General features: G+C 42.4%; 1 protein-coding gene across 1 annotated transcript in view; it reads right to left on the minus strand.

Moving 5' to 3' along the window:
- LOC126253315 (alanine--glyoxylate aminotransferase 2, mitochondrial-like) overlaps positions 1-16,466 on the minus strand; it is a 239,671-nt gene that overhangs the window by 136,989 nt on the left and 86,216 nt on the right. Inside the window, exon 2 of the mRNA XM_049954563.1 lies at positions 4,711-4,793. Coding sequence (XP_049810520.1) covers positions 4,711-4,793 — 83 coding nt within the window. The remainder of the gene's footprint in view (positions 1-4,710; positions 4,794-16,466) is intronic.

A 16,466-nucleotide genomic window follows, 5' to 3' on the forward strand; every position in this document is an offset into this window, starting at 1 on the left:
GAGAAAGTGGTCGTGTGTGTGTGTGTGTTGTCTACTTTAAAAGAAAGCATTTTGACCAAAAGCTCACATGTTTAGCAGTCTTACTGTTGTTCCTGTTGGCTTCTCAGTATCTGCTCTATAAGGTTATTAGTCCTTAGTTACTCCGATTAGAAAATTTCACTTACTTCAAACTTTTTGGTGGGCTTGGACTTTGGCATAAAAAATAAAATCACCTCCATAATGTAGTATCTATTATTTTACCTTTTTCTAATTATACTTATCTCAGGTAAACAAACTTACATGACTACCTACTGTGTCTTTGTTCCTTTTAGTTTCCTTGCTTTTTATACAGTTATCTAACATGTAATAAACCTGTAGTATTTCAACAGATTGAATGTGTCCAGTTTACGCATATTTATAAATAGGTATGGCACACAAACATTCAGTTGGTGCCCAGGACAGAAAATGTTAATGTCATGTAATTTGCAGCTTATATTCAGCAGCTATTATGGAGACAGTCTATACATTGTGGCATACACAAGTACAAATGACCTATCTCCACCATTGCAAGTTCTTTGACTCTGTAACCTCACGGCCCACACCATCTTGCTAGTTCGCTGTTTGACTTGTTTTTGTGGATGTCTGTATCAAATATACCGAGTCTTACAGAAATGGGTGTGTTTCCTCGGGCTACAACCCCAACAGAAATCCTATAGTAGTGACCCTGCTTCGGCTGCCCCACTACCGTCACCACCAACCAGGGCCAGCAGTTTGAATCAGCACTCTTCATCCAACTCTGCCAGCTGTGTGGTTTCAATAAATGTCGCATGACTGCCTACCACCCCCAAGCAAACAAAATGGTAGAATGGTGACATTGCACTTTCAAGACAGCACTACGATGTCATGACAGTCTTTGGACCGAGGCCCTCCTTTTGGTACCCCTCAGCCTACGGTCATCATACAAACCAGATATCGAGGGCACCACAAGTGAGTTCGTCTGTGGTGAAAGCCTGTCCTCCCTGGGAAGCTGTTACAGCCTACCTTCCCTCGACAACCCCACCCCCCTTCCCAACTTTGTAAGTTGGATCCAATCCAAACATGTTTTACAAACATTTCCCTGAACCCCCCCCCCCCCCCCCCCCCCCAACTAGCCATACTCCTGCCCACTCCTATGTGCCCTCCGATCTCCTTTCACGCAAGTTTATTTCTTTCCACGATGACACCATCCAGGCCCCACTTGCCTCACCCATATTCATGCCCATAAGAGGTCATAAACTGCACCGATAACATGATGGACATCCAGGTTAAAGGTTCGCCACTCACTGTTCCTCTGCACCGTGTGAAACTGCCACACCTTCACCCAGCGTCTTTCATGCCCGATGACATTATGCAGCCTCCCAGCACTGAGGACTCGCACTCAAGATATGACCCCTCAGAGCTGCCACTGCATGCCTCATCAGAACATGTGTCTGCATCACCATCAATACCATTCCTCAAGTTCTCACCCTCTCTCTGTACCGCCTCCCACTCCTTCCTCTATTGGTTCTGCAAACCGATGTCCTGCCCGAACTTGTGGAGGACATTACCATCCTCATCGACGACAACCACATCTTCATCCTGCTGCAAGACAACTCATCCCACCTGACCGGGGACCTAGTTCATCAGTCGACCACCGGCTCCCACCCACTCCCATGCGGGGTCGACCACATGCTCCTCTGAGCTACGGTAACCCCCCTAGGGAGAGTTACAGATCAAATGCCGCCAGCCAAACACACAGGGGACACAGACTCTCCCCACACCACTCCATCCTTACACGCAGGCCGATGCCTCATTCATCCACACCACCTACAGGAGTTCCAAGTTGACCTCCCAGCGTGGTCCCTGCCGCAGCAACCTCTGGAGATGCATATCACTGCCATCTCCCTCACTGCCTTCACTGTCAGACATGCCCCCCTTCCACTGAGTTCAAACTGTGCTCCACGCTGTTGGGGGGGGGGGGGGGGGGGCGGGGGCTGTATGAACAACATCGCAAGTTCCTTGACTCTGTAACCTCACAGCCCATGCCATCTTGATAGTTAGCTGTATGACTTGTTGTAATGTGGACGTCTGTATCAAATATACCGAGTCTTACAGAAGTAGGTGTGTTTCCTTGGGCTACAACCCAACAGAAATCCCACAATGTCATTATTTAATCTTCAGTTCAGACTATGCACTTGGGGTCTCCTTTTGAACCTGTAAATATTGCAATAGATCCTAACCAATTGGTAATGGAGATGAATGTCATATCTTGGAAATGAGAGTGTTTCAAACCATACATATTGTTACTGTCAGTGAATGTTGGCCTGTCCCAACCAGTTTCCAACTGAACAGCATGCAGTGGGCATTTGGAGTCAAGTACCCTGCAAAAGGCCATTAGTCACAGTAGCACATAAAGCAGGACATCTCCAATGTGCCTAACAACACAGAAATTGGACAAGCAACATGTAGGGTGGTCTGACGAGTCACAGTTTTGCTTCTTTTAAAATGATACAAGATGCTGAGTGCACTGAAGGCCCAATAATGCAATTAACTCACTGAGTTTGGAGAGTATAATTCAGGATAAAGGTAGTTCTGTGATGTTTTGTTGGTGCTTTTCATACCACGATTTGGGCCAGTTCATCCAGACTATCATGAACATGAACCACGGTGTTTATTTCAACATTCTTGGTGACCCAGTGTTGCCTTTTCTCCTGCATCTTGATGATGCCTATGAAGTGGACACTCCCAATGTCCAGGATCACAACAGCCATATTCATAGCATTGTGTGCAAATGTTTCTGATTTGACCGGCACTCAGGCGTCCTATTGGGCCACGAGCAGCCTGCTAAATCACCTAATCTTAATCCCGTAGAAAATGCAGCGACTAGTTGGAACTGCAGATCAAATGAGCAATCAACATCATGGCAATTTGGTAGTTCTACAGAGTCTAATTAGGAGTAAGTGGCTTTGTCAGGATATGATAGACCAAAAAAACTTGTGGACTTTCTTTTTTGCTGAATTGAAACCATTATTCACGCTAGAGGCAGTATTACACTACATCATGAAATCTTTTGGGGATGACTAATTTTTTGTCTTGTGTGCTGGAGATGAGATGCTATGAAGTGATGATCAGTCTGCCCAAGATTTATACATCATCCTAGCCAGCACCACACAGCTGCTCACAATGTGGCTGTCCCCATAGGGTAACTGTAATCATGGTCTCACAGATTTCACTATTGCTTTTTTTTTTTACATCATGTGGTTCATTGATCCCCCCATCACACTTTACTCTGTCTTGCAGATTCCAGCAGAAGCCACAACAGGATCCTTGACAAGGACTTTTGCCATTGAAGTATTGTCACAACAAAAAGCCTATTAAAAAATCCCATTTCTGGGTGCAGACCTTCATATCTTATCCACACAGCATAATTTGCCATCTTGTCTCTTATTCAGTCCATATAGTATCTAACACCACAACTAAGCAACTAATCTGGATATTTTGGATGCAGATGGCAAAAGCATTGGACAGGGCAAACTGCAATGCAGCGCTCGGGACAGTGTATATATTAGTTTATATGCTATCAGGGGTAGCATGGTTCCACATTAAGCACAGGCACCTCCACAGCATTTCACTTCAAGATATAACCCCACAATGAAAGGAACGCACAGTCACCCCAACAGCAGGCATGCGCAAACCAAGCATCAGCCCACCATAACTCGCCTTTTGTTTTTGGATGACTCAGTAGTAGAGATGGCAAAGCCACAATAACCTCAACCCCACTTCTTACAGAGGAAAGCATTCCTCCAATATCTTCAGACAAGTTGTCATCATCAAGTATTGCTGGTCTACCAGCAGCATCAGCAGTATCACATCATCAAACATTATAATGAGGATGCATTATGTTCCACTTATGCACAACATTCTTGAGAGAAACAAGTGTACTACACACTTATGAATGCAAGACATTAACTTCCACAAAGATCAACCATATTATGTGCTGAAAATCATCAGAACAATTCCCTCATCAGCAGATATAAAAGGCAAATGTAGTGCATTACTAGCAGTTGCACCACACAACCAACTAAACCCAAATGTTTCACAGTAATGCTGACTTTTTTTCTTACCCACTTGAGAGACTTCTAAGATTTGTACTTTTAATAATATGGTTGCAAATAATCTAGTGGGGCACCAAAGAAAAGAATCTAGATTCTGAGTGATAAAAACATTTTGTAAAACAATTCATGATCCTACAGCCTTTTCAAGTGAATGTTATTCCAGTAAAATCTCTATATTAAATGTTGTTTAGTACAAAAATTCTTTATTTGTTAAATGATAAATTCCTTTGTGGTTTTTTATTTTTCATTTATATTGCGTAAATCTGCCATAAAGACAAAAATGTTCATAAAATTATGACAGAGCTAGTATAAACTGGCTTCTTCTGTCTTAAAAATGTCATCCATTGTCACCAACCTATCCTTAAAAAGTTATTCCATAAAACTAACAACCCTATTATATGATACGAAACATCATGAAAAATCATATAAAGTTGTGTGCATCATTCTTATTTTTGTCTGTTAAAAATTTCCAGCTCCATTTACAAGAGAAAAATGAAAATAAGTTTACACTACAGACTAAAACAGTGTTGGTATTAAAAAGTAAATCTGTAGACTAGTCAGTAATATATACACTGCATCTGAGACAGTTTTGTATTACCTTGTATGGCTGTGGCTTAAAATCACAAGGAGGTAATTTTGGTTCTTCATTCGCTGTTGAGTATGTTCTCCATTGTAAACCACCTGTTGTTTAAGGAATCAAAGTTATTATCACCAAGTGAACATACTACTGCACAAAGTAAATAATCATACTCATTTGGAATATGGTTTTATGTGCTGTGCAGCAATTTAATTGTAGTAGTAGCTACTGAAGATACAATGTTCTAAACTTATAAGTAAAGCAAATATACAATATGAAAGAAAAATTACTTCTTGTTTGATTTTACAGAAGTATTTTGATGAATCATCATGCTCAAAAGTGGCACAAGCAAGAATGATCAGTCACACCCTTCAATTAATAAAAACATGTAAGGTGAATGCAGAAATTCAGATTGCAGAAAGGTTAAATAAATTCTTGAGAAACCTGGATGTTTCTTACCCTTAAAGAGAAGGTAGTTAAGTAATCAGGAAGGTAGTATGACACATAGATGAACAGATTTAAAATTTAATTCAGCCAATGGTATGATCTTTAATTTCCTAGTCCCCGATTCTTTAAAGAACCAAACTTCCATGTATAAAACAGCTTCAAACATACAAATGAGTTAACATGTCAAATATTTGAGCTTAAGCGTATGAGGGAGCAAAGGCTTGTAATTAGTTATAAAGTTTGTTGGGAGTCACTAAGTGCTCTCATTGTCAAACATTAGGTGAGTAATAGTGTGGGTAATTTGCACTGTGTTTTAAGCAAAAGCTAGTTTTTCAGGCATCTCAATGTTTACGACATGTCTGCTGAACTATAAGGGGCAGTCAAATGAAAAGCAAACACCCGCCACAATGGGATCATGGAATGGTTCCATTCAAAAGTAAGCACCATACATGTCAAGACAGTTATCTCACTGGGAAATGAAACAATTTATTTCTGGTTTGTGAATGGCCACTGATGGATCCATAACTGCACCAACTCTTGCACTTCCTCATCTGACGGAAACTGATGTCCACATATGTCTTTCTTTGGGGTCGCCAAAGATGTAAAAATCACACCATGGAAGCTCCGGGCCATACAGAGGATGTTGCAGTGTTTCCCAAACAAATCACTGAAGCATAACCTTCATCTGACTGGCAGTGTGGGGGTGGGCAACACAATGATTCTGTTCACCAGCTTTCCGACAGCCCGAGGGCAAATGGCAAAGTCAGCAGTGCCAAAGAAATCCAAAGCTGTTTCCAACAGTTTTGGTAAAGTTATGGTGACCTTCTCATTCGGATGCAGGGTCCCTCTGCTCATAGAGTTCCTGGAGCATGAACGGGATGAAGGCTATGCTTCAGCATTTGGTTGGGAAACATGGCAACATCCTGTACAGCCTGGTTCTTTCATCATATTCATATTATTTTCACAGCTTTGGCGACCTGAAGAAAGACATGTGCATGTCGGTTTCAGTCCAGCAAGAAAGAGTAAGAGGGGGTACGGTCATGGATCCTTCAGTGGCCGACCATGTTCTAGGAAACAGGAACCGACCACCTCACCTCCAGTGGGATAAATTTCATAACATGTGTGGCGATTATTTTTTTAATGGAACCACTCCATAGTCCTATTGTGGTGGTTTTCAGTTTTCATTTAACTGCCCCCTTATATGTCTCGTGCAATGATATGATTTTGCAGGTATATTCAGTGGCAAATGTGTTGCAAATAAAGTTAGTGGAAAAGAAGTAATAAATTAAAATGTCATGCCTGATGCAGTTGTTTTACTGCATGAACAGTGAAAATGTAGTAAGTAATAAACTTTTTCCCTTTCGAAATTTTGTATGGGGTGTCAGTGAGAAAAAGTTTTATAAATGTGTGAAATTATGTGCAGAGTTTGCTTGAAGCCACTAAGTGCTCTCATTCTCAAATACTGGATGAATGTAGTCTGGGTATTTGCATGCGGTGAATTGTGCTGCCTCAAGCTGAGTACATAGTTTCTAAATGCAACACTTGTCTTACAGTAAGAAATGTTGAATGTTAGACTATAGCGCTTAATAAACAGATTATGACACCATTTTAATTTTTAAATTCAGCTAATAATTATATGAAGTATTGAAAATCAAATTTTTGTTGCCTCTGGAAGCTGTTAGATAGGCAGCCTGCAACATGGGCCATGTGACCTGCCGTCGGTTAGTCATTTAGTAATATACATATGGATTTTGATAGAGAAAATAAATATGCATGATCTTGTAAGTCATTCATTCACACATTGTTTTCCATAAATCCCTTGATGAAGGAAAGCCTTGAACAATATGTAACTAAATCCAAACTTTTCCAGATACTGTGAAGTGCATGGCATAGGGGACTTCCTACTGTACCACATAGTATGGTTCCTTCCCACTCCTTTCATACGTTAAGTGCAGGAAGCATGACTATTTAAATGACTACGCATGCTATAGTTTGCCATTGTGGTCCCTACAGGATATGTGGGAGGCTGTAGTATACCGGGTGATCAAAAAGTCAGTATAAATTTGAAAACTTAATAAACCACGGAATAATATAGATAGAGGGGTAAAAATTGACACACATGCTTGGAATGACATGGAGTTTTATTAGAACAAAAAAAAAAAAAAAGTTCTCAAAATGACCGACAGATGGCGCTGGACAGCAAAACATCAGTGACTGCACATGACAATCATGTATAAAAGGAGCTGTAATGAGAGAGAGAATCAGATGTGCCAGCAGTTGCAGCATGTTGACGTTACCTGAAAAGGCGCTTTTAGTGAAGCTGTATTATCAGAATCCACCCCATATTGCTAGACACGTGAAAGATCTCTTGCGCGCGTCGTTTGGTGATGATCGTGTACTCAGCCACCACTTTCGTCATGCTTGGCCTCCCACGTCCCCCAGACCTCAGTCCGTGAGATTATTGGCTTTGGGGTCACAAGTGTATCGTGATTGACCGATATCTCTAGGGATGCTGAAAGACAACATCCGGTGCCAATGCCTCACCATAACTCCGGACATGCTTTGCAGTGCTGTTCACAACATTATTCCTCGACTACAGCTATTGTTGAGGAATGATGGTGGGCATATTGAGCATTTCCTGCAAAGAACATCATCTTTGCTTTGTCTTACTTTGTTATGCTAATTATTGCTATTCTGATCAGATGAAGTGCCATCTGTCGGACATTTTTTGAACTTTTGTATTTTTTTGGTTCTAATAAAACCCCATGTCATTCCAAGCATGTGTGTCAATTTGTACCTCTCTATCTACATTATTCCGTGATTTATTCAGTTTTCAAATTTATACTGACTTTTTGATTACCCGGTATTTCTAGATTACTCACTTAATAATGATTGTGCAAATATAAGAAGGCTTTTGTAGAATAATTGGCACTTTTTTTTTCAGCCAGTTCTGGATTTTCATGATTTCTGTGATGCTCTCCCATGTGTCAAACAAACCCAGTACCATCTGTGCTGCTCTTTTTTTGTATACACTCAGTACACCATTGCTGTTATTTGGTATGGGTGCTGCATACTTCAACAATATTCTAGAATGAGTTGCTAATGGTTTTATGACAAATTTCCTTTGTAGACTGATTGCATTTTGCCTGATCATTATAGTTCATACTGCTATAAATTGTTACTTTCAGGAATTTGGCCTATTCCAGTAGAGATTCTTTGGCATTATAGTCATAGGACACGATGTTTCACACATTGTAAATGGCACACTTTCACATTTCGGAACATTCCAAGTAAGTTTCCAGACTTTGCAACATGAAAATCTTATTCAGGGTCTTACTCGATACTTGATGTTCTTGAGGACAATATTATAGAAATGGAAGAGGATGTAGATGAAGATGAAATGGGAGATACGATACTGCGTGAAGAGTTTGACAGAGCTCTGAAAGACCTGAGTCGAAACAAGGCCCCGGGAGTAGACAACATTCCATTAGAACTACTGACGGCCTTGGGAGAGCCAGTCCTGACAAAACTCTACCATCTGGTGAGCAAGATGTATGAGACAGGCGAAATACCCTTAGACTTCAAGAAGAATATAATAATTCCAATCCCAAAGGAAGCAGGTGTTGACAGATGTGAAAATTACTGAACTATCAGTTTAATAAGTCACAGCTGCAAAATACTAACATGAATTCTTTACAGACGAATGGAAAAACTGGTAGAAGCCGACCTCGGGGAAGATCAGATTGGATTCCGCAGAAATATTGGAACATGTGAGGCAATACTGACCTTACGACTTATCTTAGAATAAAGATTAAGGAAAGACCTAGGTTTCTAGCATTTTTAGACTTAGAGAAAGCTTTTGACAATGTTGACTGGAATACTCTCTTTCACATTATAAAGGTGGCAGGGGTAAAATACAGGGAGCAAAAGGCTATTTAAAATTTGTACAGAAACCAGATGGCAGTTATAAGAGTCGAGGGACATGAAAGGGAAGCAGTGGTTGGGAAGGGAGTGAGACAGGGTTGTAGCCTCTCCCCAACGTTATTCAATCTGTATATTGAGCAAGCAGTAAAGGAAACAAAAGAAAAATTTGGTGTAGGTATTAAAACCCACGGAGAAGAAATAAAAACTTTGAGGTTTGCCAATGACATTGTAATTCTGTCAGAGACAGCAAAGGACTTGGAAGAGCAGTTGAAGGTAATGGAAAGTGTCTTGAAAGGAGGATATAAGATGAACATCAACAAAAGCAAAACGAGGATAATGGAATGTAGTCGATTTAACTCGGATGATGCTGAGGGAATTAGATTAGGAAATGAGACACTTAAAGTAGTAAAGGAGTTTTGCTATTTGGGGAGCAAAATAGTTTGGACAAGAAGAGAATAGAAGCTTTCGAAATGTGGTGCTACATAAGAATGTTGAAGATTAGATGGGTAGATCACATAACTAATGAGGAGGTATTGAATAGAATTGGGGAGAAGAGGAGTTTGTGGCACAACTTGACAAGAAGAAGGGAACGGTTGGTAGGACATGTTCTGAGGCATCAGGGGATCACAAATTTAGCATTGGAGGGTAGTGTGGAGGGTAAAAATTGTAGAGGGAGACCAAGAGATGAATACACTAAGCAGATTCAGAAGGATGTAGGTTGCAGTAAGTACTGGGAGATGATGAAACTTGCACATCTCCCGAGAGATGTCTGTGTTGACTTAGCAGCTGCAGCTACGTCACGACGTCGCGGAGGTACACGAGGCGCTGGAGGGGAAGTTGGTGGGGGGACCGCGCTACTTCCTGCCGCGCCCAGTTCTTCCATGGCTGTGTTGACTTAGCAGCTGCAGCTACGTCACGACGTCGGGGAGGTACACAAGGCGCTGGAGGGGAAGTTAGTGGGGGGACCGTGCTATAGTTTTAACTACGCACGGTCTGCTGGAAAAATGCTGCTTCCGGCCGCCATTGCGGTTTATCGCCGCGCTACTTCCTGCCGTACCCAGTTCTTATCAGTAACAGCATCCGCTACTGAGGCAGCTGCAGGCTCATTCGACTCGAGGCAGCCGCACGATACACACAGCCATGCCATACAGGAGGAGAATGGCTGTGTTGACTTAGCAGCTGCAGCTACGTCACGACATCGGGGAGGTACATGAGGCACTGGAGGGGAAGTTGGTGGGGGGACCGTGCTATAGTTTTAACTAAGCACGGTCCGCTGGAAAAATGCTGCTTCCAGCCGCCATTGCAGCATGGAGAGCTGCATCAAACCAGTCTCAGGACTGAAGACCACAACAACAACAACTAGATAGTTTCACAGCATTTTTCAGATAGTATTCCAGTATATCTACATCTACATCTATACTCTGCAAATGACTGTGAGGTGGATGGCGGAGGGTGCGTCATATTGTACCACTTATTAGGGTTTTTTCCTGCTCCATTCATGAATAGAGCACAGGAAGAATGATTGTCTGAATGCCTCTGTGCATGCAGTAATTCTTCTAATCTTATCTTCACGATTTTTATATGAGAGATATGTATATTCCTAGAGTAATCATTTAAAGCTGGTTCTTGAAACTTTGTTAATAGATTTCCTCAGGATAATTCACATTTTGTCTGTGATACTCTCCCATGGATTAAACAAACATGTGACCATTCATCCTGCCCTTCTCTGTATATGTTCAATATCCCCTGTTAGTCCTATCTGGTATGGGTCCCACACACTTGAGCAATATTCTAGAACTTGTCGCATGAGTGATTTGTAAGCAATCTTCTTTGTAGACTGATTGCACTTCCCCATTATTCTATCAATAAACTGAAGTCTACCACCTGCTATACCCATGACTGAACCTATGTCACCCTTCTATGTTACACCCAGGTGTTCATATGAGTTGGTCGATTTCAACAGTGACTCACCAATATTATACACTCCTGGAAATTGAAATAAGAACACCGTGAATTCATTGTCCCAGGAAGGGGAAACTTTATTGACACATTCCTGGGGTCAGATACATCACATGATCACACTGACAGAACCACAGGCACATAGACACAGGCAACAGAGCATGCACAATGTCAGCACTAGTACAGTGTATATCCATCTTTCGCAGCAATGCAGGCTGCTATTCTCCCATGGAGACGATCGTAGAGATGCTGGATGTAGTCCTGTGGAACGGCTTGCCATGCCATTTCCACCTGGCGCCTCAGCTGGACCAGCGTTCGTGCTGGACGTGCAGACCGCGTGAGACAACGCTTCATCCAGTCCCAAACATGCTCAATGGGGGACAGATCCGGAGATCTTGCTGGCCAGGGTAGTTGACTTACACCTTCTAGAGCACGTTGGGTGGCACGGGATACATGCGGACGTGCATTGTCCTGTTGGAACAGCAAGTTCCCTTGCCGGTCTAGGAATCGTAGAACGATGGGTTCGATGATGGTTTGGATGTACCGTGCACTATTCAGTGTCCCCTCGACGATCACCAGTGGTGTACGGCCAGTGTAGGAGATCGCTCCCCACACCATGATGCCGGGTGTTGGCCCTGTGTGCCTCGGTCGTATGCAGTCCTGATTGTGGCACTCACCTGCACGGCGCCAAACACGCATACGACCATCATTGGCACCAAGGCAGAAGTGACTCTCATCGCTGAAGAGACACGTCTCCATTCGTCCCTCCATTCACGCCTGTCGCGACACCACTGGAGGCGGGCTGCACGATGTTGGGGCATGAGCGGAAGACGGCCTAACGGTGTGCGGGACCGTAGCCCAGCTTCATGGAGACGGTTGCAAATGGTCCTCACCGATACCCCAGGAGCAACAGTGTCCCTAATTTGCTGGGAAGTGGCGGTGCGGTCCCCTACGGCACTGTGTAGGATCCTATGGTCTTGGCGTGCATCCGTGCGTCGCTGCGGTCCGGTCCCAGGTCGACGGGCACGTGCACCTTCCGCCGACCACTGGCGACAACATCAATGTACTGTGGAGACCTCACGCCCCACGTGTTGAGCAATTCGGCGGTACGTCCACCCGGCCTCCCGCATGCCCACTATACGCCCTCGCTCAAAGTCCGTCAACTGCACATACGGTTCACGTCCACGCTGTCGCGGCATGCTACCAGTGTTAAAGACTGCGATGGAGCTCCGTATGCCACGGCAAACTGGCTGACACTGACGGCGGCGGTGCACAAATGCTGCGCAGCTAGCGCCATTCGACGGCCAACACCGCGGTTCCTGGTGTGTCCGCTGTGCCGTGCGTGTGATCATTGCTTGTACAGCCCTCTCGCAGTGTCCGGAGCAAGTATGGTGGGTCTGACACACCGGTGTCAATGTGTTCTTTTTTCCATTTCCAGGAGTGTAGTTACGGGATACTAAATTTTTTCCTTTTCTGAAGTGCACAATTTCACATTTCTGAACATTTAGAGCAAGTTGCCAAACTCTGCACCACATTGAAATCTTATCAAGACCTGACTGAATATTTATGCAGATCCTTTCAGATAGTACTTCATTATAGATAACTGCATCATTTGCAAAGAGCATGATTTTACTATTAATATTGTCTGCAAGGTCATTAATATACTGCATAAACAGCGAGAGTCCCAACACACTTCCCTGGGACACACCAAAAGTTAGTCCTACATCTGGCAATGGCTCTCCATTCAGGGTAACATGCTGTGTCCTCCCTGCCAAAGAATCCTCAATCCAATCATAAATTTTAATTGATACCTCACATGATCATACTTTTGACAAGAAGCATAGATGTGGTGCTGGGTCAAATGCTTTTTGGATATAAAGAAATACTGTATCTACCTGATTGCCTTAATAAAAAGCTTTCAGTATGTGATGTGAGAAACTGCGAATCGGATTTCACATAATTGATGTTTTCGAAATCCACACTGGTTGGCATTGAGGAGGTAACTCTGTTCAAGACACCTCATTATGTTTGAGCTCTGAATATGTTCTAAGATTCTGCAATAAATTGATGTCAAGGATATTGGACAGTAGTTTGTGGATCACTTCCACTACACTTCTTGTAGATGGGTGTGACCTGTGCCTTTTTCCAAGAACTGAGCACAGTTTTTTGTTTGAGAGATCTACAATAGATTATAGTTAGAAGAGGGGCTAACTCAGCTGCAAATTCAGTATAGAATCTGACAGGGATCCCATCAGGGTCTGGAGCTTTGTTAAATTTTAATGATTTCAGCTGTTTCTAACACCACTGACTCTAGTAACTTGTTTAATTCATTTTTTCAATCGTACGAGGATTAAATTGGGGCAATTCTCCTGAGTTTTCCTTTGTAAAGGAACATTTGAAAATGAAGTTAAGCAATTCAGTTTTTGCTTTTCTACCCTCAATTTCAGTTCCTGTCTGATTTGCTAGGGATTGGACAGTAATTGAGGTGCCACTATTGCCTTTACATATGACCAGAATTTCTTTGGGTTCTGTGAAAGGTCGTTTGACAATATTCTGCTATGGTAGTCATTGAAGGCATCATGCACTGCTCTCGACAGCCAAATGCGTTTCATTCACCATCTCTCTATCTACCTAGTCCTATACTTTGTTTTACACTTATTATACACTCCTTTAGAAGTTTCTTGACAGTGACTGTATACTGTCGATGTTCCCTCCCATTGTGAACTGTTCTACTGGATATATATCTATCTAGTGCATGGTCGACTATTCTTTCTAACTTGAACCAGAGTTCCTATAAGTGCTCTTGTTCCATGCTGAAAGTTTCAGGTTCCTCACTGAGATATGACACTACTGATTTTTTTATATAGTTTACTGAACATATATATCTTTCTACTTGTTTTATTTATCCTTTGTATTTTGGTGATCATTGTTCCCACAACTGTGCCATCGTCACTGATACCAGTTTTGATATGGACATCCTCACAGAGATCAGGTCTATCTGCTGCCAATATATTTTCATCACGAGTGGGGGTTCCTAACTGTCTGTAGTTGACGGTAGTTTTCAGAGAAGGTATTTACTTAGCAAAGTTTCACAGGATGCCGTATCCTGCTCACCACTAACAAAATTAATTTTCCCAATTGATTGTTGGATGATTGAAGTCTCCACCGATGATTACAGTATGACTGGGGAACTTACATACAAGTGAACTTAGATTTTCTCTAAAGATTTTGGTTACATCAGAAGATAAGTCTGGTGGGCAATAGAAGAATCCAATTATCATTTTATGCCCACCCCTGTACTGAGTCTTGCCCAAACAGTCTCACATGCAGCTTCAATTTCTATCTTGGTGGATTTGAGTTTCTTGTCTACTGTGACAAATACAGCACCTCCACTTCTCATTTGCCTATCCTTTCAGTATACACTTAAATCTTCCCCCAGAATCTCACTGCTATCACTTTCAGGTTTCAACCAGCTTTCTGTACCTAGTATTACGTGAAATTCACTGTTTTTCATGTGCGCTTCAAACTCTGGCACTTTGATGCGAATTCTTCATTAGCTTACCATTAGGATTTTAATACTCTCACCTGTGGGAGGCATTTCTTTTGTTCTTTCTCTGATACTTCTGGGTTTCCTACAGCTATCATTGTCTAGTTTAGATGGAGAGTCACCTAATCTTAAAAACCCTTGTGTGCAACCCACACACAGTAAGCTACCTGAGTAGCGGGAGCCTACAGTTCTCAACCCTAAGACGCATGTGCAAGAAGTCACAGCCTAGCTTGTCACAGAACCTTCGAAGTATTTTGTTCAGTCATTCCACTCAACTCAGAACCAAAAGGCCATGATCAGATCCGGGGACAATGCTGCAAATTGTGAGCTATATTGAAACTCCAGAGGCAAGGCTAGTCTTCTCAACCTTCACTACCAATCACCGGAATGACCCAAGAATAAACTCAGAGCCTAGATGACAGGCATTATTTGTTCAACGTGCATCACAATCTGCAGTTGGTTGCACCCTGTCCCCTTAATGGCTGCCAGAATAGCCTCAACAACATGTGGAATTAGGCCTCCAGGCATACACACAGAGTGCGCCTGGTGTCCTTTCCTGCCCTTGCTGCCATTACGCTACGGGGTACCATCATTTGCCATACATTTGAACTGCCAATGATTAATAGACCCCAACCCTTTTGTGTTTGCCTCCTCCTGACACCAGACAAAACAGGTTTCCCCAAACAGCTGAAGTGGGTCCCACTGATTCAGTTTCTGTGTGAGAAAGCACCAGAAACTAGTTGGATATAGAGGGATCAGTACAGTACCCTGAGTCGTCCCTGGTTACTGTCCACCCTGTACAGGATGCCTAGATTTACCATTGACACACCAATCACAGTCAATGTAACTGCATCGTCTGAAGAAAGTCATGTTCCTAACACTATTGTCTGCCAGGTCTTTAGTATGCAATATGAACATGGATTCAACGCACTTCCTTGGATTGTGCCTGAGGTTACTTCTACATTTTTCAATGATTCTTCATCTACCATAAAATACTGCCTCCTCCCTAACAAGAAATACTTAGTCTAGTCCAACCTTCGTTTCATACCTCGTATGATCATACTTTCATTAATAAGTGTTGGTACGGTACAGAATCAATAGCTTTCTTCATGATAAGAAATACAGCATCCACATGACTGCCTTTATCCATAGTTTTCAAGATGCAATGTGAGGAGAGCGCGAGTTGCGTGCTGCTTGACTGGCGTTTTCAGATTTAGTTGGTACTGAGGTCATTTTGTTCAAGGCACCTCAGATTTTTTTGGCTTCAGCAACAGATAAATGTAAAACAAGTCAGTGTAACATTATACTTTAAGACTGACAAGCAGCAACTGTAGGCTGCTTCTGTAAACCACACTAGTAACAAGTTATGATTAGTACCACCCTACTCATACTTTTAGATTGCAGTACTTTGTACATCTATATTAGGAGAAAAACGCTACCGTGAAAAACGCCACAGAGTCTCTATAATATTACAGTGAAACTTCAAATTCACAAACCCGCTTTTAAAGAAATCCTGCTTTTAACGAATATTTCCGTCGGTCCCGACGAAAGTCTAATGAGACCACTGTTATTTCTCCCTACTTTTAAAGAATCCCGCTTTAAGAAAAACATGCTTTTAAGAAATAAACATGAAATATTTTGCAAATTAAAATAAAGCTTTAACGCAATTCCTACTACGTCCAAGTAGGTGTCATATTTCTTTCAGTTTCACGCAAGCTGTGCCAACTGCCAGTAATTACACTTCGTGTAGTTTGACACTGTGCCAGCAGTAAATGGTATCGATTCTTTCGGTCGACACATACCTAGATCGCGGGTTTTTGGTCTACAACTCGATTTCCCTTGCAGCGATACCTGAAAATGCGTTGATCGAATCGGATGGCGATTTCCGCCCTGCCCACCT

This window comes from Schistocerca nitens, chromosome 4 (genome assembly GCF_023898315.1).
Source record: "Schistocerca nitens isolate TAMUIC-IGC-003100 chromosome 4, iqSchNite1.1, whole genome shotgun sequence".
Taxonomy (NCBI): Eukaryota; Metazoa; Arthropoda; class Insecta; order Orthoptera; family Acrididae; genus Schistocerca; species Schistocerca nitens.